The 24949-nt window shown below is 42.3% G+C and overlaps 1 protein-coding gene across 2 annotated transcripts in view; it reads right to left on the reverse strand.

The window, feature by feature from the left end:
* MOB1B (MOB kinase activator 1B) overlaps positions 1–24949 on the reverse strand; it is a 41978-nt gene that overhangs the window by 12476 nt on the left and 4553 nt on the right. The window contains exons 1-2 of one of the 2 annotated variants that reach the window (XM_082482544.1): positions 24413–24491; positions 2172–2338 (exon numbers count right to left, since the gene is read on the reverse strand). In XM_082482544.1, the coding sequence (XP_082338670.1) occupies positions 2172–2338; positions 24413–24426 (181 nt within the window). In that variant the 5' untranslated portion in view covers positions 24427–24491. Of the gene's footprint in view, positions 1–2171; positions 2339–24412; positions 24492–24949 lie in introns of those variants that run through there. The other variant, XM_082482545.1, reaches the window with a different exon arrangement.

Here is a 24949-nt window from a genome sequence, read left to right on the forward strand (position 1 = left end):
CCCAGTAGAAACCACAGCCCAATGTTTGCTTCAAGGTAAGCATGTTCAAAAAACCCGCATAGGCTTCAACAAGATGACTGATTATTGTGAATCCCGCACTTGCAAGTCTCAAAAGGCCATGAGACACACGGCCCATCCACCACTGCCAGCAGCATCTGACAAACAAGAAAAACACAAGAACCTCCTTTCCAACATGCGTAAAGCGGTACAGTGTCTTTGCGTGTTTTCATTTCCTCTTTTTATTCATTGGTTTTCAGTTTTGAGGGCTCAGTTTATTTTTTTCCAAGTGCTTTTCTACTCGCAGTGCACACTGCCTGGTGTTCTATTACATGGATAGAGGCAAGATGTACTTCGGAAATTATTCTGTAATATTTTCAAATCAAGGAGATTTCAAATGAAACTCAAAACAAACTGATTGTATGCTTCCCACCTTTTGATTTTTTATTTGAAAAACAGACTTGAAAAATCTACATATAAGTCAACTCATTCCCGTAAGACATCAGTGAGGCTAAGAGTTGAGCAAGAAGTAGCAGAGCAAGGCACATTTGTTCTGTGCTCTCGCTATTGCGCAGGGCAAAACCAATGACATTAAGTCACATATTTTATTTCCTTATTAGATATTTCAATCAACAGAAGGGGCTCATAGTTACCATTAACTGGTACTAGGTGTGGTGGAGGGATGCTGTAAATAAAGGGAGCACCTAATCAGTTAATCACTTCTAGACAAAAAAAAAAAAATAAAAATCACAGCCCCACTTTGCTGCAGGAGGCATGACAGAGGCCCATTTCATTACAGAATGCAGCTGTTATCAAAAGGCAGCTCCCACTCTTTTGTCAAGTGCTTGTGTGCCTTTTGCCAAACACAGCTAATTTAGCAGTTAAGTCATTTGGGAGGGGAAAAACACCACTGCCACATAGTAAAGAAGAGACATGGAGTGGAGGAAACACCAAAAGGGAAGGATGCCAGCAATGTATGAAGCATATTTAGTAATGCTTACTCATAAAAATGGGCTGGCTTTTCTTTCTAGAACGTTTTGCAATACAGTGTGACTAAAGAATGGTGTCAGCAATTTCAACATTCCCTGGAAGCAGTGGCAAATCATATTCCAGAGCACAGTGTGGCTAATTAAGAACCGGAAGGTTGAAGTCAGTATGACAGTTTCACTTCCCAAACATGTCCAAAGAGCAAGAAGAAACAGACAGAACCACATAAACCCTTAGAAGACATTTATCTTGAGCGTAACTTCTACTGCACTGCAGTGCACAATCAATACCATACAATCACAGAAGCACACCAAGCCAAAGACACAGAAGACAAGGAGATACTCAGACAGGACACCAAGTTTGTGGCAGCCAAAACTCTGCATGGGTTACGGAGCATGATAAGACTTGAGTTAATCCATTCTTTAAGAGGAGAAGGCAGGCAGCAAATTAATGCAGCAGGGAGAGGAAGGAGGAGAAAACATGGTCAAGCAATCAGAAAACACTAATTTGGGCATCATTGTTTGGCCTGGCCTAGCGTAAAAGGAGAGAGCAAGGACAAACAGCTTTAGAGGAAGTTAAAATAATGACATCAGAGACTTATCAGAGCAAAGGCTCACAACTTGGTAGAAAAAAAAAAAAGGAAGTAACTAACTTTAGGAAAAATTACAAAGACCTACCTCTGGGTTTGTTACAGGCAAAAGGAAATCCAGGCCATACATGTGACCTCACCCTTCCACACCTTTTAGACCTAGCCTTCACACTTAACGAAATTAAGGTTTTATGCTTAGCATGCAGAGGCTTGATGATACCATTGGGTAACAACCCTAGCTGAAAAAGAGCTAGATTAAACATATTAAGACAGCACTGACAGGCTACTTTCTAAAAACAGCAGTGACATTTCTACTTCAGCGCTTGTTTGTGATCAAGTCCTCAGACTAAGAATAAGAATTATTTTGTTAACAGGAACATATTTTTGGCACAAGGAGATTAAGGAGTTTTTGTCTCCGTGAGTCGCTCTGCATCTGTCAGCTCTCAATGACACCGCATTCACCTCTCCCAACAGCAGCAGAGTGCTGCACGCAGGACAGAAGAGCCTATCCCACCGGAAAGGATTACACAGTTGTCCTCCCACAAGTGTCAGCCCACATTCAACAGCCCCCTCATGAAAAAAAGGTTAGCCGACTTACTGTTAACTGCAACCCATTCATTTAAGTCTTCACCTTCTGGAAGCATAACAGCCATCCGGAGATTACCGCTTCCAAGCGTGGCTTCGGCATGTTTTAGCAGCTCGTACTGGTGAGACCCCTCTGGAATATTCTTCTTTGGTTTGAAGGTTTTGGAAGAGCGACTACCACTGCAAATGGGAGAGGAAATGTTTAGAGAACTTGTGCAATGGGAAGGGAAAAAGAAAGGTGTGGACAGGTCACACATAAGCACAGGATTAACTTTAAATATTATTTCCCCACTCCCATATTTTCATGTGAAAAAAAGATGGCTAACGAAAACTGGGATGCAAAAGTAACAGGTACTTTGACTTGTTGTTTTAAACGATTGAATGATTCTCCACTACCCTGCCTTCTCATCTGCTCACTCTACTGTTAAGCCAGACGGACAATTGGGAACACTCAGACTCCCTTCCCTCTCTCAGCAAACCAGAATTTGGACAGCCACATATCAATGCTAGCAGCCCAGCCAAACACAAACCATTACTCTGAATAGTCATGAAGCTTGCATAGCAATTGAAGATACTATTTGTTTAACAGAATAAAACATGTTCTTTTTCTAACAGCCACCTTCATGAGACATGAAATATCATCACACCTGCACCGTAAGTGTAATAAGAAGGTAGAGACAGCTTGTTCAGACCCCTGTCTTTTCAAATGGTATAATGTGTTAAGTAGTTACTGTTAATTACTCAAAAACAAGCTGCTGTTAGTTAGGAAAGAGTACTTTCTGCAGGCCTAATTGATTCAGAATATTATCTTAGCTACCAACATAAAAAAAAACACAACTTTTTCAGTATCTGGTATTGTTTAGGAATTTAAGTTTTTAAAATATAGTTGCTCAAAAATAAACTAACGCTTTCGCCAAAGACTGATAAACTTGCAATGTCCTTTTCCCCTGGTTTCACAGCATACAGACCTTTCAGATGCCAGTTAGGCAAGAAATAAGGATGACAACTTTTACAACTTTCATATAAATCACTTCCTTACCTACAGTTTTGGTTGAAAAAACATGGACTGACTTAGAAAGAAGTTTAGACATTTGAATTTTAAATGATGGCAGTGAGCCTGGCAGTTAACCCCTAACATGTCAGAAGCATGACGTGTAAAGTTAAATATTTGCAGAAAAGTGCCAAATAAGCCAATATTTGTAAATGTTTCAGTGTATAAGCTGAGAAAAGATTTCTGTCAGAAAACTGAGCTCTGAATTCCAATGAAAAGAAGTGGAAAGATGTGAAACCCAGACAGCAGAATTTTCGTTACAAATATTATGCAGTTCCCGTTTCTTTATATAAAAGACTGCCAAATTTTCACCATCTCTTTACAGGACCAGACAGAAATTTTCATTAGTAGGTTGTAAGGGTTGTCCCCGGCTCACTACATATTTAAACTGCATGTTTGAACACGCAAGGGTTGTAGCTTATCTTTGGGGCAATGCTAGTGTAGCTGCACTGTCACACAGAAGCACTCTAAGAAACTTAATTCTGCATCTCATTTTCCCCACCACACCACAGCCATCAAGAGAAAATTAATGAAGATCACTCGTTTCTACCATCCTGAACGCCAACAGCTCTAGCAGAGATACAATGTGGACCAAAGAACACAACAATAATTTTGCTTTCCCAAACACATAATGACAGGTGATCAAGAACATGTAATTTGCCAAGTATATGACAAAACCGCCTAACAGTTCATTAAGTCTCATTTTAGACCGGAACAAGAACAATGGAAGAAGAAAATACATCGAGTTCCCCAAATTGTCTTGGGCAGGTAACAACATCTTTGCAGGTGCATCTCTGGGTATTGAACAGATCCCACAAGTCTGGCTGGTTAGAGATTTACATGGTCCTGGTCCTCCTCTGGCTCTCCCTGTTAACAAAGGAGCAGCAGCATCCTCCCCCTCCCATAGGCCTCCAGAGTAATCCTGATTTCTAACCCTTGGAAAGAACCACTTGGCTGGACTAAAAGGGATTGGGGGATGATACAGTCAAAAAGGGCATGTACATTCACACAGACACCAGAACATTATTAATGCAGTCAGCTACAAAATGCAAGTAAGAGTCAGCAATAGGAAGAGGAAACGTATGGCTCCCATATATTCTGTTACAGGACGCTTCTAACGTGCACCTAAACTTGCATTTCACCCTAAGCAAGGATACCAGATTCAAATCTTAAATAAAATAATTGCCTCCCAGTGGGAGTGAGAAGCTTCTGCGGCTCAGGGAGTTCCCTTCACCTCCCACCCCTCCAGCCACCTGCGATTGCTGCCAGGCCAGGTTCAAACCAACACTGAAGAGAAAGCAATTGAAAAAAAAAAAAAAAAAAAAAAAACAAAACCCACACAAAACAAAACAACACACCTAAGAAAAAACTAAATCTTCTAACTGACTACTTAAAAGACCCAAGTTTTTCTCTTCAGGAACTTATCCACTTTATAGCCACTATGCCACCACAGTGGGTAAAAAGGCAGCTTAAAACATCTGGCAGTTGCTTTGGTGTATGGCTGTATGGACAGGGCTGACGCAAGGTAATGGTGACAACAACTGAAGAGCAAGAGAGACTGGTATCGTTATCTTTCCATGCTCGTCAGTGTAAGCAGAAGAGAAACAGTTGATGCTAAACACAAGCACAGCACTTCTTAACTTGCTCACAAGATTTTGTTCTCACTCCATCATAACTAGACGATAAGGGAAACCAACTCCTAACACTTTCATGAAAAGCAGACCAAAGGTTTCCACAGACTTATCACTGCTCCAAAGCTCAGGCCATTCATTCATTATAAATGCAAAAGGAAAATAAAAGATCCTCCGCACCAACATAGAGTCCCCAATTCCTGAAGCCTACGTCCTCTTTTCACCACATTTCAAAACCTAACATACATCAGCTTCTCTTTTGCAATACTGTCATTTTCATACAATAAGAAGGACTGAAAAGCTTAACTGCTGTAACTGGTTTGGTGCAGTTGCCCGCAGGAAGACCTACAAGCTCATTATAGAGACTACTACTGGGTGTGTGGAGCTCCCCGAGTGTGAGGAGGAAAGCTCTATCCGGACAGAGGAAGCACTTACCAGAAGGATTCACATAGCAAAGGGCAGCACCCTACTTACACCTTCAGCAGAAAATCTTTGTTTGGGAGGAAAGGATGGTATAGAAACATATGAAGCAGTAACTGGAAAAAGGTTATGAAATAACTAAGCCAAGGAAATTTGGATTTTAGCAAAAAGGCTAAGCCAACAGGAGGCATGAGGGTTCGAGAACAAGGCACAAGGAAAGCATGGCGAAGGAACTCCCTAAATAAAATAGTCTAGTTTGAGAAAACCCTGGGTAGGAATTCACACCATGTCTACCCCAGACTGTGAGCTTGCCAGATAACAAACCAAGTCCTTGCAGATCTGTTGAATGCTCAGCAGAAATATTCTATGGTCAAGGAAGCCGAGAATGCACACCTCACTGGAAAATCATTAGGTATCACCTAGTCTCAGCTACTCCATCCCCAGAAACAGGGGGGTTCTTCCCATAAGCTGGCAAAAGCTTTAACAAGAGGATACTCAACGATTTGGTCTCACCAACTATTGTAAATAAGCCATTCCTTATTTGCCTCCGCTACCTTTCCCATCACCACATCTCAAATTCAGCACAGCTGTCCTGAGAGAGCAGGAAATGGTCTCACAAGAAAGGCAGGCAGGCATCCAAAAGGAAAAGCAATTAGGATAAATGCAGGCTGCTAGTCGTCGCGTGCTATGGAAATATCTGCAATTTTGGCAATAAATTATCAGAATTCCATGCATTTATGCAGTTCACCATATGTGAAAACAGTTAACTGCATGCCCGGTCATACACTCCTTGACACAAACAAAAGTTCAGGGACTCAATAACTGAATACAGCTTCTCTAAGCTAAAACCCTTATAGGACACATCTGCTCTTGGGAAAGTCTAGTTGTAAATGTTGCTGTAAACATTATTTCAACTACCTTATTAGTTCAGAAGCTCTCCTATTATTTAACCAAAACCATCCTCATTTATTTATGCCTTAGCACCATCAGTTAACTACCCAGGCACGGTTACCTTACTAAGTAATCCTGCTTCTTCCCTAAGCCGTGAGCACAGCAGCATCTTATTCCTGCTATCCTACATTACACTGAGCTAAAAGCATCTTAAAAAAAAAACAAAACAAATAAATAATTTTTTTTCCTAGATATTTATCAGTTACACGTGACATATTTGTTAAGTCTTCTTGTTCCAGGTCTACTTCCTCAACTCCTTGAGCATTCAGTGAATAAAGTAACTTTAAAGACTTCTGTCTGGTGGCCAACAACACACACAATAATAGACGTCTTGATCAAGTATGACATTTTCTTTTCAGCTACATTCCATAATAGAATTACCTATATCTGTGAGCCGTTTCTCCTGAGACTTTAAAATGCTCCGAGCTAGCAGGCAGCACCTGCCTTTTCCTGTTAAGAGTCTCTGAACTCTCCTTCAGTTTTGAAACATCACATTAATGCAGAAGTGAAAGGGGACAGAGAAACTCTCAGAAATGCCACACCGAAGATCCCATTTGGCTTGGAGATGAAAAGGTCACAGAATGGGGAAAACATTGCATCATCCCCACTATTTGTCACAACCAACTTCTGGTCTTCCAAGAAGAACTGCCTCCTCAAAAATATCTTGCAATTCCAATGACGTTTTGCTCCTTTCACTCCTACATCCAACATTTCTAGCAAATTATGCCCTTCTATTTTTATAGGTAAGTACAGCTACAGCAGTGCCAGATGCAGTTCCACCTATTGCTAAATCAGGAAACGTGTTTAAAGCAATTGCCTCACTGAGCTGGATGAGTCTGGAAGCCTGGCGAGGAAGCCAACACCTCCGAGTCACAAAGCTCTTCCCACTGTGAAAAGCCCACACGCTGCTTGGCCTCACAAAGACGTCACAACTTGCTTGTAAGCAACAACACCAAATTTCTTCCAAAGCTGTAATTTTACCTACTCATCTGCTGGCAGGGATGCTTTTTAATGATGCGGATTCTGCAAGCTGTTCTGTCTTCGGTTGGCAAGATGATGTTTCCAGAAGAAAGGAAAATTTTCAGGCATCCTGTTTACAACCACACATACTGAGCTGCCTCAACAGCCCACTTCAGCTTCAAACACAGCGCAGCGCTGGCAGGTCTTTTACAATCAAAGCACCTAAATATCCACCCTAAACTCCTGATGCACTTCTTGTTAACCTGCAGGAAAGGGGCCGCTTAAACCTTCAAACTCTTCAGAGAAGCAAGCTGGCTGCCCTGGTTTAGACCTCCCCCAACTATTTGTACAGTGGAGTCTTTCAAGTGAGCTTTTTATCTATTTCTATCAAGTCTGCTGCATATCCAGGGAAACTTGAATTAAAACAAAAGTTGAGGCTCCTTATGCATAAAACTTAAGGCTTCACAGCTTGTCCTTACCACAGAACTAACCTCAAGCTCTTACCAACTGTTGCATCTAACACGGCTCATACTGACAAGCAAAAAACCTTGCCCTGAATCTAGCATCTTCACAATCAAACATACGGATGCAGATCAAAGCCCAAATCCTGCCTCTACCCAGGCTGCCAACCGATCCCTTTCGCTGGAGCACCACAACCTAAACCACTAAACCACTGAAACACTGACAGTGCTCCAAAGTCTTCCTCAAATTCCTCTTGAGTGAAAAAAGACCAGAGCAAGTTATCCCATAATCCACTAACAATTCATTACAGCATCTTAAACTAATGCAGTACTTATAAAGTACGTGACGATTACCATGCCATTGTCAAAATGGAAGTCGTTAAAGAGGAGAGCCACCCTGGAGAAGATGTGAGAGCCTGAAAACCTTTCTTTTTTTTTCCCCCCCTGCACACCTACTTGCACATCACATACCAAACTGACATGTTTTACAGGAAATTAAGATTTTATTTCAACCTGTCACAAGCATTCAACTTCCATGGGAAGCACAGAGAGCACTGCTCCTCCAATCTGTTTCAGGCTACCCGTAAGCTCAAGAACACAGTGCTGCAATTACCTTACATCATTTCATACAGGGCTCATCAGTGGACCATTTTAGCAAACACTGGAAAGGACAGAAACTTGCCCTGGGGAAAAGTAAATAGCAAACACTGAAGCGGCACCGTTTTCAGGATACACCTGCCACCTATATTCTTCTGACTGGTATGTATTGCCGAGTTGTGGCATATCATCTTTCTTTCCTTGGGGGAACGTGTGAGCAAATAACCTCTGCAAGTACAGCTGTACCACTCAGTGCCTCCCCAAAAGCCATTGCCACCATGGTCCAATGGAAATAAGCCTTTCAAAATATTTGGAAGTGCTCAAGGGATTTCTGAAAAAGCCGTACTCAAGACAATACACAGAACATTTACCTGGGGCACGCAAACTTTTTATATTTCAGCTCGTGCTTTTTCATCTTCAAGGGCCTTTGCATGCATTAATTAATCCTCACAGAGTATCTTTGAAGTAGGCATCGTTAGCTTCTTGTTAGACACAGGGAAACTGAGGCAGCAACCTATTGCCAAAGGCCGAGTTAATTTGTCAGCGAAGTCCCGAAGTCTTAGTTCTGTACCTCCTTGTCTTTTTTCTCCTGCTGCTCCTCTTTTTAAACCCTAATACAGAGAAACACTAAGAGGAGCACCAAATTCCAGAAAAGCAAACATTTCAAGCCTTCAAACAATAACATGGGGCTTCATATGATAACATCCTGCTAAGAATAGACACATTAGAGTATGATGTTAGTTTCCAATAGCCAACACATCAACACAGAAATTAAAATAAAAGATCAGGCTACTTTTTGGAAATCAAATCTAAAGTTGTAGCATTGAAACGCATTTTCCCTGTGACAATCACAGCATGAGAAGGACAGCAGGTAAAATTAAGTTGTGCGTGTTCAAAATCTGCACTGACAAGCTTTAACTTGAACATTTCTATTTATAAAACTGAGGAGTCAAAACATTTCTGTTCTGAAGAGACGTCTGTGAGCCAGGCATTACTTTCTTCAGCTCTTACAATACCAAAGGGTCAATTATTTTCCAGTCAAATTTCCACTCACTAAAAGAGCCTGTCTCAGTTAGTTCACTTTAATTTGCTGGTAACAAATTCAATGTAAGAATTCAGGAAGCAAGCATGCCACAACCTTGCGTTTCTTTGATGTACCACCATGCAGCAGGTCTAAAGACAAATAAAGTAACCAACTTAGGACAGAGAAAGACGACCAAAGAAGCTTCAGTCCCACACTTAGAGGTTACAGGGGCAACGGACCAGAGAAACCAGCGCTTCTGCCATACTCTGGAGCAGGATGAGAAACCAGCTATTCAAGAGCTATAAACAATTCTGCCAATGCTGTTCTACTCCCCGATATTACTTCTTATGAAGATGACTATGAGACCCCTTGAACAGAGCAGGCTAACGGTTTGAAATGAGACGCGGTGCTATCAGCCCAGCCTGCTCAAATTCAGAAGACTGAAGTGCTCCAGGACAGTACAATACTGGTTTGCAACTCAACATTAAGAGGTATTTGAAGGCTGTTCAACACAGTCTGAGAGATAAAAGCCAGCACGCATATGGGTAAGTAGAGACTCGTAAGCGCACAAGCTGATAGCTCTCACCTTGATAAGTGTCCCCCTGTGTAAATTTTTCAGATGCAGCCACTGTATTATTCTGAACACCAATAAAAGCAACACTCTTCTAAAGAGCCCTCCCATCTAACAAAAACAACATTCACAAACATTAAGCTGTAAAAAGCATAATTCTCTTCACATAGAGGGAAACGCAGACTCTCGCAAGATCACTAAGCAAACCGAAGCAGCCTGTATGAGAAAGAGTTAAGAGCTGCCAACTCCTTACACAACATAGATTCTCTCCCAAAAGGTAAGGCAGGGGTTAGAAAACAATTCCAGACCCAGGGGGCTTTTTGTTTTGTTTTGGGTTGTGTGGGGTTTGGGTTTTTTTTGTTGTTGTTGTTGTTGTGGTTTTTTGTTTGGTTGGGGTTTTTTTGTGTGTTTTTTTGTTTGTTTGTTTGTTTTGTTTTTTTTTAAGGAAGAATCAGTTGCACTGACTTGAAAAATTGCAATAGTCATTCCTACAGAAACAGAATATGTTGCACATTGTTTATACACTCTATTGTAGGAAACAATAACTGAAATATTTAGATCAATGGCACACAGCTCAAGTCCCCCAGTGTAGCTAGCATGCGATATAAGAATAACCTAAATTGTCTACTACACCCAGTCACTGAAATCAGAAATATCAGTTAAAAAGCAGTGAAAGTAAGTGCGCCTAAGAAATTATTCTTCCCAAAGCTAACACTGCACTTGGTAACCAAGAGGCCTCCACTTTACAAGGAATGTCTTTGTGGGATTAACTCACCTATTGCCTGCCCAAGCCACAGCCAGTTGCCAAGGCTACAAGAGACCATCGCCAGGCTTTATAACCCAAGGACTCGGAGCCAATTTACTTCTTTCCAGATTTCAGCATGCTCCTTCTGCAGCACCGTCATCAGGAAAGCTGTGTGGAGCATCTTCAGGAGTAAGTACTCGATTCTGCCAAAGTACTGATTATGCTTCCAGACATTTCTGTGCAAACCCAGCAGCCCCTGCCAAGGCCAAAGGCCTCTCCAGGGGGAAGCAGGCACTGAGCACGGCGAAGCTGCCCAAAACCACCACTTCCCTGCAGACCTCTCTGGTGTTTCCCCCCCCCCCAAAAAAAAACTGGTCCTCAGAGCTTAGCAGCATAACAAGAAACTCAGATTTAAATATAAACAAACAAACCCCAAGGTAACTGATACAAAACACAACTTTCCACAAAAAGCAGGGGGTCCTTTCAGAAGAGAAAGGAAGGAAACAGCTTAGTTTCAAGCACCATTCTTTTCAGTATTGAACATCACACTTACCAAAAAAAAAAAAGAAAAGCAACCAGCACACATGAATCAAAGTTTCCTCATCTAAAAAAAAAGTATCATAGACCAGGGGAATTTCAAACAATGTTTCAGCACATGGAACTGACAACAACGGCAATATGACACCCGTTATTCCTAAAACAAGAACTTCTTCAGATGTCTGGAGATGGAATTAATACAAATCCAGACAAAACCTCAAATCCCACTTTTTTCTTTTCAGTGAAACACTGTTATCCATCCTTCTTCATCTCACCCTTTTTCTCTGCTACACAACAGAGAAAGTTCAATTTTCTGTCAGCTTTTCAAGCTCAACATGCTTCTCAAGTGGTATAGTGACTGTTATCATTACAACTGATTTGAAATAATGCCTCCTTCTACCAAAGTACTGACAGTCAAATAGGTATTTTTATGATATTTTTAATTCTCTACCCATCAAGGTGGGGACTAAAATGTCCCCTTCTTCACCCTTCTTGGAAAAACAGCTGTCTTACTAGATTGAAGTTCCACACAGGATAGGATGGGATGAGAGGCCGCAGATGAAAAAGTCATCACCTCCTCGATAGCTCTTAAAAAATACAGGTACCATTATACACAAGACTCTACACGTTAGAAGAGCAGAAGTTTATCAGATGATTCACATCCAATGAGGAGAAAGTTATTTAAGGTAGCCTTAAGGAATGGTTTTGCTTTTGCTTGTCCCAACCATCACCACCCAGTGTTGAAAGCTGTCATAACACGTACCCGTCCACATTCTTAAAATACACTTTTTTTTTTTCTTCTGTGCATACACATTTTAAAGCCAGTGAAATCGAGCAGATGCAGGATTCGTCCAGCAGAAGTCAGGTGCTCTCACATGCACCAGAACGCATCTGAAGACAAACTTTTGCTGGCTGAGCTATGACCAGGGGACATGGCACTGGCCCTTGGAAACTGGCCATTTAACTCTTCCCCTGACACACGGCCTTGCTTGCCCTGCAGCAGCACACTTGGTGCCAAATCCACAAAGATGTTAGGTGGCCACAGATCGTTTCCTAGCCGAGCCAGGCACCTATGCTTCCCCGCGTCCCTCCGCCTCCATTTTTCCATCTGCAAACTCAGAATGTGCCTGTAAACAAGGGGGAGGTGTTATGCTACAACACTCATGTCTACTACAACCCCACCCATGTAGGTGGCAACGGTGTTCCTGCTGTTCACCCAGTTGGACGCAACCCTTCTCCCAAGTAATCACAATTCCTAACACAAGGAACAAGGAAGCGTCCAGAACACCATCCCGTAACCAGGAAATCATCATCAGTTTGCTATGCTCACACACAAAATAAATTCCCTTGTTTCATTTACAACATGTTAATTTAATATACTTTCATCTCCTGGAAAATCCTCAAAATAAACAAAGCAAGTCACAGTTGCTCTCACTGGATACTACCAGAGCTCGCCCTGTTAACTCAAAAACACAATTAAACTAATTCCCAGAGCAGCCAACAGTTGCGGAAGTGACTCAACTTCTCAAGCGTTGTCCTCTGTAGGAGTAACGGCAGGGCTGGGCAACGCAAGGAGAGGGACAGGCCAGAGACACGAAAAGGAGTACACAAGAGAAAAAGTGAGTTGAAAAACAAAAAAAGTACACATTCAGCCAAGCATGTCTCACCGCCTTGCACAGACAAGCAGGCAGACATGCAGAGGAACCTGAACATGTCTTGTGGTATAAAATCTGCAGCCTCCCAAAAGGCTCATTCTGCATGTTTTATGAGTGTCACTGCACTGCTGCCCCTAAGTTTCTCCACAGACTTCTTCAAGAGCTTTAAGACCACCAAACATAACTTGAAACAAGTTTTCACTCCAGTTTGCAAGAATGAGGCTTTCAGCAGAGACCGGAGTATCTCCACATGTTCTCCTCTGACATACCATTTGAAATCCTGTCACACGAATGGAATCGAGATTGTCCAGAATGTTTCGCTGCACACTCCCAGGTATCCACGGACTACCCCGAGGCACACACAGTGCTGCCTTCACTCACAACATTTCTGCCTCATTACAAACAGAAGGTAGATTTTTAAGAAAGCTGAGGACTGGTGTTTGCAGTTTTGTTGGGTTCTTTCAACCAGATCCAAGTTCCTCAACTATTTTAATACTAACATTTACCATGTACGTATACGCACACGTATCATGGAACTATAAGGCATAATCAAAACCTAATATCCTAATATTCATGTACTACTTCTTTAAAAGAGCAGGCTACTAGCAGTTTTGAAGAAGGTAAACACAAAGTATCCCTTCCTCTCCAACTGCTTTGTTCTTTCCTAGGGACCACTGAGTTGAAGTTTAGTACCTTTACCATTTAGGTCACTAATTAAGCTCTGTGCAAACTAAATAGCACTATTTTCTCACTAATGTTCTCCTCTTTTCCCAGGAAACCCTTGTTTCTGACAATTAGCATTAGCTCACTTAAAAGGCAGGGCACAGCTTGAATTCAAGCAAAAGTTAGAACTTCACCCAGTTTGCTTCGAAGTTTAGTTTCCACGAAGTTTCAAACCACAGTTTACTGCATGAATGTACTAACAAATCATTCAGTAGACATAAGAACTACACTTCTTTTGTAAAACCCATCCTTTCCCATGCATAAAACTTGACACTATCAAGCCATTTGAACACTTATTCCTGCTGTACATGAGTGTATGGCACACACTCTTTTGAAGAAAGAGGACTCAATCAAGCTGTAAATAGCAGGCTACTGAAAGAAGCGGAAAGGTTGCTGAAAAGATGCCATAGGTACCCCGCAACAAGGACTGCTGTAGGAGAACTCACTCCACAGACAATGCAGTTCTGCCCGGTGGCAAGCAAATTCAGAAAAAAACTCAAATGCCTGTGACAGAAGATTACCTAACATTTGTTAACAAAAGTATACCTACGCGCTCCATACTCATTGAAACCTGCAGAAAGAGTCAACCCTGTGAAGTCTGCAGTCCAAACCATCTCAGTCAGTCTCCCTCTGATTTGTCATAATCATCATGAAGACACAGACCCAAGAGCAAATGCAGGAAGAACATTCGTGTATTTTTGACAAGTTCTTAAAACCTGTCACTCAGATGTTTCCAATAAAATGTTACTTTCTAAAGGAAAACAATTACACAGAGGAAAAACACTTGGTAACACATGTGGGAGTGAGAATGACACAGCACACATTATGCAGACGCATAAAAACACGAAAAGCAGTATTAGACAACTCAAACGTCATGCAGAACATAAGGGAACTGAATAATTATTTTTTTTTTTTTCTTTTTAAGAGGGAAGCAGTAACATTCAAGTCCTGGCCTGGCAGTCAAAGTATATACCAACAAGAGAGGGAAACAAAACAACCACAGAATACGAGCACCCGCAGATGACCAGAAATCAAAACTAGAGAGCAGCGTTACAAATGTGACTAAGCAAATTATACAAGAAATACAAGAAAAATATGTAAAGCTACAAGTCTGGATTATTTCATTCAATAACACATCTGATTGTGTTGAAAGAAAAGATACTGGAAATGATAATCAAGAAAGAAGGTTTACTAAACCATTTTAGCAGGCCTGAAAGAGTTGAAGATTTTCAAGGAGGAACTGAAAATACCACGAAGTGGCTGGAGAGCTGCAGCTTGCCTGGAGCAGCCTCGCATGCCGCCAGTCCCATCGAGCATCACCCAGCCTGTGGGGCACGAGGAAAGTGGGGGGGGACATGTCAAACAAATAAAGCAGGTGATTAAAAAAACAGTGTTTACCTACCTCTAACTTCTTTACTGTGGTACTTTTTCAATTCAATAAACTAAGGAAAAAAGTGTCTTATACAAAAGGTATATGCTAATTTCCATAGCAAACTGTTCCTCCTGCTACAGAGATTTCCTTATATTCAGCTAAATTCTCTTTAAGTCCTTACATTGTTCATGCCCTCTACATCCTAAACCGTATCTGCTAGTACTAGTCACACCCTTTAAATACATTTAAGAAAGTGCGAAGCAGAGCTTTACAGAAAGTGATCTACAAGCCATCAAGGATGATAAATTGCAGCAATAAAAGCTTGGCTCTAGAATCAGATTAGATCCTTACTTATGCACCAAATATAGTGCTTGGAGAACATGCCTCAGAACATGGATGGTTTCCCAAAATGCTGATCAGTGCTTTTGAAAACCAATGCTTTATGAATGACTAAAGCAAATCTAGTCATACAACCTAAGAAATCACAGCAGGGCACTTAAAAAAAAAAAAAAAAAAAAAGAGAGAGAAAAAGAAAAAGAAATAGCAGAACAGTTTAAGACAGTCTTCAATCCTTTTAAACACAATAAAAGGAACAATCTGTTAACACGTTTAGGAAAAAGACAAAGTTAAACAAGGAGAAACAATTAAATTAGAATGGGGGAGGAGTTACTTTAGGACTTTGTAAAAGGCTGTATTATTGTAACCCCTTTGCAAAACAGGCTGATGATACAAACACGGCAAATCAGAAATACTCGGCAACTTCACAACAGAAAACCTCAAAGCACATAGAAAGATTAATAGGTAAAATGGGGTCTGAACTCAGGAAATAACAGAACAATCATTAGAGGCAAGAAATACCACAGGGAACAACAGGAAGAAGAAATGGACAGGAGACGGTAATGAATAATCTAACAGCTTTCCAAAAATACACTGCGTTATCTCATCACCAAGGATTTCTTGGACACCCCCATATTTAATACAATCTTGGATGTGCTGTGTATAACTATCTCCAGTAATTGCTTATATCTTGTGAAGTATCATATCACAAAATACCACCTGTCTGAAGCATCTGAGGGGGAAAAACAGCTCCTACATACACAGGAGAACATTTACTTTGGAATTATTTAAGCTTGTGTATTTGACAGATGAGTCCACAGTCAGTTTAACTGTTCTATGGTGAGTTTAAATATACAGATTTTTTCTTCTTTTCCACTCACACTGCAGCAAGAAATTTTTAAGACGACCTGTCAACCACAGGCCACAAGAATTAATAGTAGGACATTAGAGACACTTGATTTTTTGTTGAAGTTACACTTCAGTGTTAGAAAAAACAGTATTTTGTTTCCACAAAGTATGACAAGTAAAAGACACAGTAATGCCATTTTGATTCCTGAATCTAGAACACTCAGTGATTCCCTAAAACAATTACTCCATTCAAGCAAAACCAGGACCGTGCTACTGAAGTTGGTGAAAATACAACAAAAATACCAGTTAGCAAAACAAAATATGGGTTATTTTATTAAGGTCAACATAGGAAACCCACCCAATCATTATTTGGGTTGAAAGTATTTCTAGATCAAAAATCAGATGTCTCAATTTTTAGCAAAAGAAGAATTTACCAAAGCTTACTTAAGCTTATTTATTCTCTTTGTCATAAGGAAAGCAATTAGACTTGTGATAAAGATAACAAATCCAAGCATTATGAGTTCTTATCTGTAAGATGTTCTTCTTCACTGAGTAAGGGATTAAGACTTCGTACGTCAAGAGTGCACGTCAAGAGTGCTCCTATCTCTAGGACACAAGCCATTAACTCTGGAGGTAAGCTACCAAACTTAAAGATGAAGTGCAACAGTAGACAATCAAAAAAACCCAAGTACGTGGAAAAGAAGCAAACTTCAAATAAAACTCAACTGAAATATGGATAGGATCACAGGAGGTATGTAGGAATAACAAAAGAAATGGATTCCTGCCAAGGAACAGCTGTGAACCAGAGAAGGAAGAGAGGAGAGGGTGAACAAGGCAGAAGTGTCTTCACAAAAAAGCAAATTTGGGACAAGAAGCTAAGGCCGCAATTGGCTTTCAAGATGAATGGGAAAGGACAGAACAAAGGAAGGAGGACCATTTACATTTGCAAGTTATATCAGAGCGGACGCACCTCATCCTTTATCCTTAGCTTTCTCCTGAAGAAAAATAGAAAACATGCAAGAGAAGAGTGAATGAATTCACTTCCAAGCACTGCTTTTGAAAGTTTCAAAATATATTTGCAAGGAAAAAAACACTGTTACCTTCATGAATTTACAGTGGGGGACTGTCTTTTTATTAACACAAAATTACCATCCCTGACGCATAAATTTACTGTCTGCTGTCTCAGCCTACATATTTGAAATGGGAAGCAAAGACTTGAATTCAGCAGAACACATCTGAGGTGTGCAACGCATTTTACTACACTGCGTGAAACTGGGTATCGGGTCCTGGCAAGCATACACCTACTAAGCTAACTAAGAAATCATTTCAAACTTTTTATCAAAGAACCATACATGGATACGTGCCTCTCCAGACAGCCAATCCCCAGCTCTCATTCCCTTCTTTTGAATCCCTTCCCCAAAATATTGACCCAGGCAGCAGTGCCTTGAGAAAGCATGTGTCAGAGCCACACGCAGACTAATCACCACCCTGGCTCCAGGAAATTATTTGAAAAATTATAAAATTAACTTTGTCAATACTTATTTATGATCTGCTTTATACTGGTCCAGAAAAGCTGGACATACACAGGTTTAGATAACCTGGTCAGAATGTACTGTACATCTGGAGGGAAATTTATAGCACCCTGCCCAATTTAAAATTCAGTGTATTTTCTTCCAGAAGAGGTAAATACAACAGATGTCTTCCTCTGGAAGAGAGCCCCCTAAAAACTCAAAGAAAAATAATTTTCTTGCCCTCAGTTGTCTCACAGAGACTTCAAAAAGGACTTTTCCAGTTTTTCCTCCCAAACGCTTTCAGCGTCATTCACCTATGTTGACCGTCCTACAGCACAGTGTGGTCCTTCACATCAGTACAAATACCTCCATCACGACCTCTCTCCCGTAACGTTCACTTATCATGCAGCAGGTTAAGTCTCAATACTGACAGCCAACATTACACCAGTGCCACAAAAGTACTATAAATGTGAAAGGGAAGGAGACATCATGTTTAAAAAAGCAACATACACAGAGATGACAAAGCGCTGGATCCTCAGAATCCCACCTCCTAAAATTTACAGGGTAGAAAAATTTTACAGTCTGTGAAAAGCTATTAAGTTATATTCAGCTATAGCTGAAAACAGATTCTGCAGCATTTGAATACATAACCCACAATCTCCCTCTCTCTGCTTCAAACAAATAAATAAAAAAAGGCAAAAACCAAACAGCAAGTTTATTGTAGCTCAACGCTAATAGGAAGTGGCTTAGTTTACAAATGCTAGAAGCATCGCAAAGCATATCCTGCGGTTTAGGTTGATTTGTGGGTCAAAGGCTTATTGATAGCTTTGGCAGCAATATCTTTCTTACTGCTTACTATGGAAGACTTCAAGTGGCATAATTAAATGCAGCTATTTACTTCTCTAAGAAAATCAAACAGCTTCATTCTGTCAGCACAAAAACACATTACCAGACTTGCAACTCTTAAGTCACCCCTCCACGGACAAACGCTTCTAATATTTTATCCTTTTTTCAAGCAAGATAATAAAAGACTATGTATCGCTCAGGATACACACACACAGCATAAGACGTAACTGTGACCCCTGGTTGTCTGCTGTCATGAAGAGGTCCTAAATCCAAAGACGTGACAGAAAATTATCAAATGCTTTTGGCACCTTTTCAAGATTAAAAACCAAGCCACTTTACGCCTGCACAAATCCCCTGAAAGTGATCCTTGTTCCACCACTATTCTCATCTGACAAATGTAAATAGCTAATTGCATAGGTTCGCTCACATTGCAAACACAAAGAGAGAAGGACAAACAAGGGAAAACAATTGTGGCATAAAAGCAAACAATTAGGAAGCAATTAAGACCGGACATCACTGCGATGCAGTAAACACAACTTTCACACTGAACAATGCCTTTCTTCGTATGGGTTGGTGGGTTTTTTTTCCATTCCACACTAATGCTTCTATACTGAGAAGGGAGCATCTAAGAACATTTAAAAGTGCCAATCGCTCAACTCATCAGTTACATGTTCCCCAAAACAGAATATTAGTGACAAAAGTTTTTTTCAACTGGAGTTCCAAGCTCAGGCATCTTACAGCCTGGGCTGCGCAGCTCTGTTATCCTGAGGCAGACTCGTTCTTTCTGAAATAAAAACCATGCAGCAGCGTAAACTCAGCTCCGCAGCCCCCTACCTCCAACCTTACTGGTAAGGCGGCAGCACTCATGCATTGCTGGCTACAACATACTTCCATTTTATCCTCCGCAAATTTGATGAGCTACTTCTTGAAAGCATATGCTAGTTTATCATGACAAGTAGACTTTTCATCAAACTCATCAAGAAAGAAGCCTCTAACAGGGGAACAGCAAGAACTCAACTACCTACCAGGTAGAAACACACACACAGACAACTGAAGTTTGAAGGCCTGGGTTGGCAACACAGCTTATTCCATTGTCGGTTTGCACAGAAAAAGGAAGAAGCCTCCTCCCTGTCTTCTGCCATGTCAACATTCCTGCTGCTTCCATTATTCCGACACCATCCCTGATGTCGCTACACAATGACACCAAGTAACTAAATTAGCAAAAAACTAATCCCACCAAAAAGGAATTAAGTTTTCTGCTGGTTTAGCTTCTTCAGCCGCTCATAAGAAGGATAAGAAGTGCCTCAGTGCCTTGAAAGTGCGAGACCAGCTGCCAGCCAAGGGGCAGATGTTTTGACAGCAGGCATTCCAAAACACAAATTAAACACCAAGTTAACACTACAACTGAAGTGATATGCTTCAAGAATATTAAACGCAAACTTCAGGTAAAAGCATATATTTCTATAGCAAATAATTCAATGAATTGTAGAATCATTTAGGTTGGAAAAGACCCTTGAGATCATTGAGTCCAACCGTTAACCTAACACTACCAAGGAAAGCTATAAGCAGGTAAAAAAGAAGGGGGAAAAAAAAAAAGTTTTACTTTCTGTGAAGTTCATTGTCAGAGCTGACTCCATATAAACTCTAAGGAACCCTTTGGCCTTCCTCAAAACTCAAAATTACTGTTACCAAGACTCAAAAAAAAATACTTTGAAAAGTTGCAATAACTTTGCAGTTCTCTGTCCAATTTACTCATAAGCAAACTCAAGGGACTTTTCATTCCCAGTACTCTTGAAAAAAAAAGAAATTGAATGCATCACTAATGGTACGGGTTAAACAACACATTTTTGCCATAAAGTAATATATTCATGTGGGAAGAGCCTCTACCCTGATCTCTGCTCTAGGAACACAGCCTGCACAGTAGTGGTTCACTAATCAAGCTGAAACTGAAGAAAACCAGTACTTTAAAATACAGGGAGAAAAAATCTGAATGTTCGACAAGTATGTATTTCCAATTTCTAAGTTTGTCAATGCCTACGTGTTGATTTTCAATAATAAAAACTCCAGTTTATAAGTGCCTAACAGTCTTCTGTGGGAGTCCTTGATAAAGAAGAGATAAATACCACATCTCCAACTTTAACTACAGAAGGAGCACTCACGAAGCGCTCGGTTGCTCTCCAGCTAAAGCAAGGCAAAAACCACTGCCCACTTTAGAAACAGCTTTCATTAGGTAAGTAGCAGCAACTCAGCATCTAGGAAAACTGAGGGAGGGGAAACAACAAATAGCCATGGTGTTCTTCAAGAGCAGGAACAGACTGGGAAATCAGGAAGGCCACAACGCTTGTTTGGAAACAAAACGCACCAGCTCTGATTTTGGTATTTCTCTGCCAGAGATGTAAGGAAAAAAAGATCATGTCCCAGTGCACCTTCTGCACATACATACTATAATTTTAATTAATTTAAAAAAAAATAAACCCACACACATCATCAGTAGAAGTTGCTAGGCTCTGCCGTACTGTACAACGAGACAGAGAAGAGCGAGCACATCTTTCCCCCTATTTGCTTTATAAGATAACTTTGCATGGATTCATAAACATGTGTCCCACACAACAGCTACTCATCCTCAACCTTACTTGCTGTTTCCATCAGCTCCTAGTCTTTCAAAGTCTCATCAGTTACGACTACTTAAATGAATCTCATTTTAAAAAAACTATACACTGCAATTTTCTGAAAGGGATTTACTAATACAGAGATGGCTTTGCTGCTTTTTTTTTTAAGAAAAGACAATTTCACAACTTCAATAATAAAAATTAATCTTTTCCTTTTAAAACTAAATTGTTTTCATCTAGCTTCTTTTTTACGTAAGTTTTGCCAGCGTAGGATAACACAAGCATGTTACCATATGGCACGCCTACCAGAACTATCTTTAATTTTTTTCCTTGGAGATGTAAGCTAAAGTACCTGCAACTATGCTGTAATTTCCTTTTAGAGAGAACTTATCAAGCTGAATTTTTTTGGAACTGAAGCTACTTTCTAGTCCAATTCCCATGTTTAATTTTTTTTTTTTTTTAAAAGATTCAGGATAACCTACTCAAACCATCAGAGAGGTTTATAAAGTCTTTTCAGAAAGGAAGAAACAGATCAGAAAGAGAAAATAGCGGCGCAGAAAATAACAATTGCTGTCAAAACTGAGTTGTATTAATTCAGTGACTCGTCTCACAAGACAGTCTTTTTATAATGTTACCCATAACGAGAGAAGACAATGGTTTCCCTTGATTCCCCCCCCCCCCGCCCCGTGTAGCTTTATATGTCACTGGCCCTAGCAACAGCAAAGAATAGCAATGGATTTGTCAGCGGACAAGGACCATACAACCGGCCCGCGAGGGGGGCCCCAAGCACCCTGTGTTATCCAAGCACAATCGCCCTGTTATTTGACAACAAGCAAGTCTGCAAGCAGAACACAGCTTTTGATATCCTACTTGAGTGTCAAACTGACAAACTACAGCCAAGTTACTGAGGATAAACCTGCCTGACAGGTTCACTGTAATTTAGAAAACATTTCTAGTCTCAGTGCACAAGGACAATCTTCATCTGCCACATCTTTATTGTGACTTCAACGCTGAGAGTCAGTTCACAAAAAGACAACAGTGTCACGGACACAGAGAAAACATCATGGGTAAACAATCAACTTTGCTACCTCCATACCAAGGAAACTCGGTGAAAAAGGAGGTGAAAAAGTACTATGAAAAACTATGCTTAAAGTACTGTGAAAACAGAGGGGCAGGGTTGCAGTTCAAAATACAAGTTTGTACTACTAAATCTGTAACAGTGTGAAGATATCCAATCACTAGCTTTGAGTAACTCTATTGAGTTCACATGAAATTCAAGCTTGACAAAAGGTGACTCTAACTTACTCGATACTTAAATAAATAAAAAAAAAATAATAAAAAAAAAACACACAACAACCTAACTAATTGCCAGTAACAAAGAAAGTTTCCCTGGTCTCCCTGACGCCTACCAGCCATATTTTAAAATTACTTTTTAAAAATCCATTTCTAGGCTGCAGATGAGGAGATTAGGTGCAGTTTACAACACTGCCAACAACAGCTGAGACAGCTTTGCCATGCAATAACTTCAGTTTCCATTTCTACGTTTCATCCAGTAGGGCCGCTTGAAACAATGGAGGTGGGGGTAAAGGTTTGCTTTCCTAGGTTTCAGAAGGGTCTGGAAAAAGAAACAAGCATCTCATTATCACCCGTGACAGAGGGTGGAGGGTTTCATGCTTTTCCGTTACCAGTTAGCCAAATGCCACAGAGCAGGAGGCGCTCTAATTTGCAAACCAGACTCCCAGGACACCACCATACTCCAAATCCTGTGTGTCCCCCCCTTCCTCGTTGCAGCAGCTGAGATTTATGAAGGAGGGGGACAGCTGGGCTTCTCATTAGGAGCACCGCGCCTGAATCCACGGATGGACATTTGTGCCCACCTCTCATTCGCAGCTTCCACCCCACAGCTGAAAAGTGTCTTTCAAAATCTCTCTGGGGGTAAGGCAGCACAAGCGCAACGACAGGCAAGCTGGGTTGGTACAGCAGAGTTAAAAGATAAACGAAACAGAGAGATTTAGAAGGAAGCCAGCGTCAGTGTTATTTGTCTCCATGAGAACGCAACTTACTAGAACACTCCAGTTCCCAAGATAAAATATCTTCTCTAAAAGCAGGCTACATATACATCTGTTGGTTATCAATATAAGCCTTTAGCAACTGTCAGATATTATGGCAACGGTCCCACTAACTGCTCGCAAGTAACTCCAAACGTGCAAGAAAACTCAGCGGCGCCAAGGCCTTAATGGAGCTTGGCTCTGCAAGGGCGCCTTTTTCAGGGGCTTGGATTTCCCTTCTTTCCCTAGAGCACATCTTCACTTTAATTAATAGGTCACTGAACCGGTTTATGTTAATTGCCAGAAGTACCTCGTCTTTGTTCCCAAGGGGAGGGACCAAAGTTCACTACTCGGTTGTTGTCTACGAAGCAAAATTGCAAAATGTAAGGTTTCGCACACACCTAAATTGCCACCAATTCCTAAGGGAGCTTTTTTTTTTTTTTAAATGCCGCAGTAAACAATTGCCTTCTCACTAGCAAGATGCACCCTGCCAGCCATCCCTCGCTCTCTGTGCTTGTCCCACACCACCTTCCCTCATGGGCGCAACCCCGACCTGGCCTTGGAAATAACTTTTAAGCGCTGCTGCTCACCGAACCTGCGCCAAGGCCAACCAGTCTGAACTTAGCTACCGCACAGAACGCGGCGGGCCGCACTCCTGCGCCTATCGTGCTGGGGATGAGTGGAAAAAAAAAAAAGGTTAAAAAATTATTATTTGAAAGAAAAAAATAAAAGGCAAACTCCAACAAATAGGGCAAACCCCTAAAGCTGCCCTCACCCTTCCAAGCGCTGCTCCTCTCGGCCCGCGGAGCTCTCCCCGGCCCCCCGATTTATAGGATTTATTCGCCCCGTGTGGGGAGTTTATAAATTCACCCCTCTCCTCGCTGCTGGAGCCGCCCGGCCCATAAGGAAAGTGCAAAATCCCGCTCCCAGGGCCCGCTGCCGCCCTCCAAACGCCCTCGCAGCCGCCGGCCGGGCCGCGGCAGCCCTTAACGGCTCCCGCCGCTGAGGGGACGGAGGTGGGGGCGCGGCCGTTACAGCCGTTAGCGCGGCCGGGGCCCCCCCGGGGGACCGGGGCACAAAGGGAGAGAGCGGGCAGGGCGCTGGTCCGCCGCCGGAGTGGACAGGGTGAGGAGAGGGCGAAGAGAGGAAGAGGATGAGGGAAAGGAGCGCCATTGCCGGCGGGGAGCGGCCGCCCCGCTCCCTCAGGGCGGCGGGTGGCGGCCGCGTCCCCTCAGCGGGCTGCCCTGCCCGGCGGGACGGGGTAGAGGAAGAGGAAGGGAACCCTTCTCCCTCCTCAGGCCGGGGCAGGGGCAGCCTCCTCCCCGCACGCCGCTGTGAGCCCTCCGCGGTTACTCACAACAAGAAGCTCATGGCGATGGCGGCGGGAGCGGGACCGGCGGCTGCCTGTGGGCTCGGGGCGGCTCGGCTCGGCTCGGCGCTGCTCGGCTCCCAATGGCAGCAGCAGCAGCAGCGGCGGCGGCGGCGGCGCAGGGCGGGCGTGTGCGGGGAGAGCGCCGCGGGGCGGGGACACGGCCCGCCACCTCCCGCCGCCAGCCGCCGCCCGCCCGGCCGCCATCGCCCCCCACCTCACCTCAGGGCCGCGGCCTGTCCCCGCGCACCCGCCCCCCCCCCCCCCCGGCTATCCCCGTGTCCCCTCTGCTCCCTCAGACACCCTTGAGACAGGCATCCCCCTGTCCCTCCAAATATCTCCCTCTGTCCCCAGGCACAGCGAACTCAGCTCCTGGAGGTCCCTGGAAGCCTTTCCCCCTGCCCCGGGTCACCCAAAGGGGACAGGGAGCAGGACATGGCGTCTTTGGGTAAAAAAAAAAAACAACAACTCTGCACGGCTCCAGGCCACAGTGTCACAGCTGACACTGGGCCATACTTCTTGGGC

Source organism: Vanellus vanellus, assembly GCF_965231255.1.
Source record: "Vanellus vanellus genome assembly, chromosome: 4".
Classification (NCBI taxonomy): Eukaryota; Metazoa; Chordata; class Aves; order Charadriiformes; family Charadriidae; genus Vanellus; species Vanellus vanellus.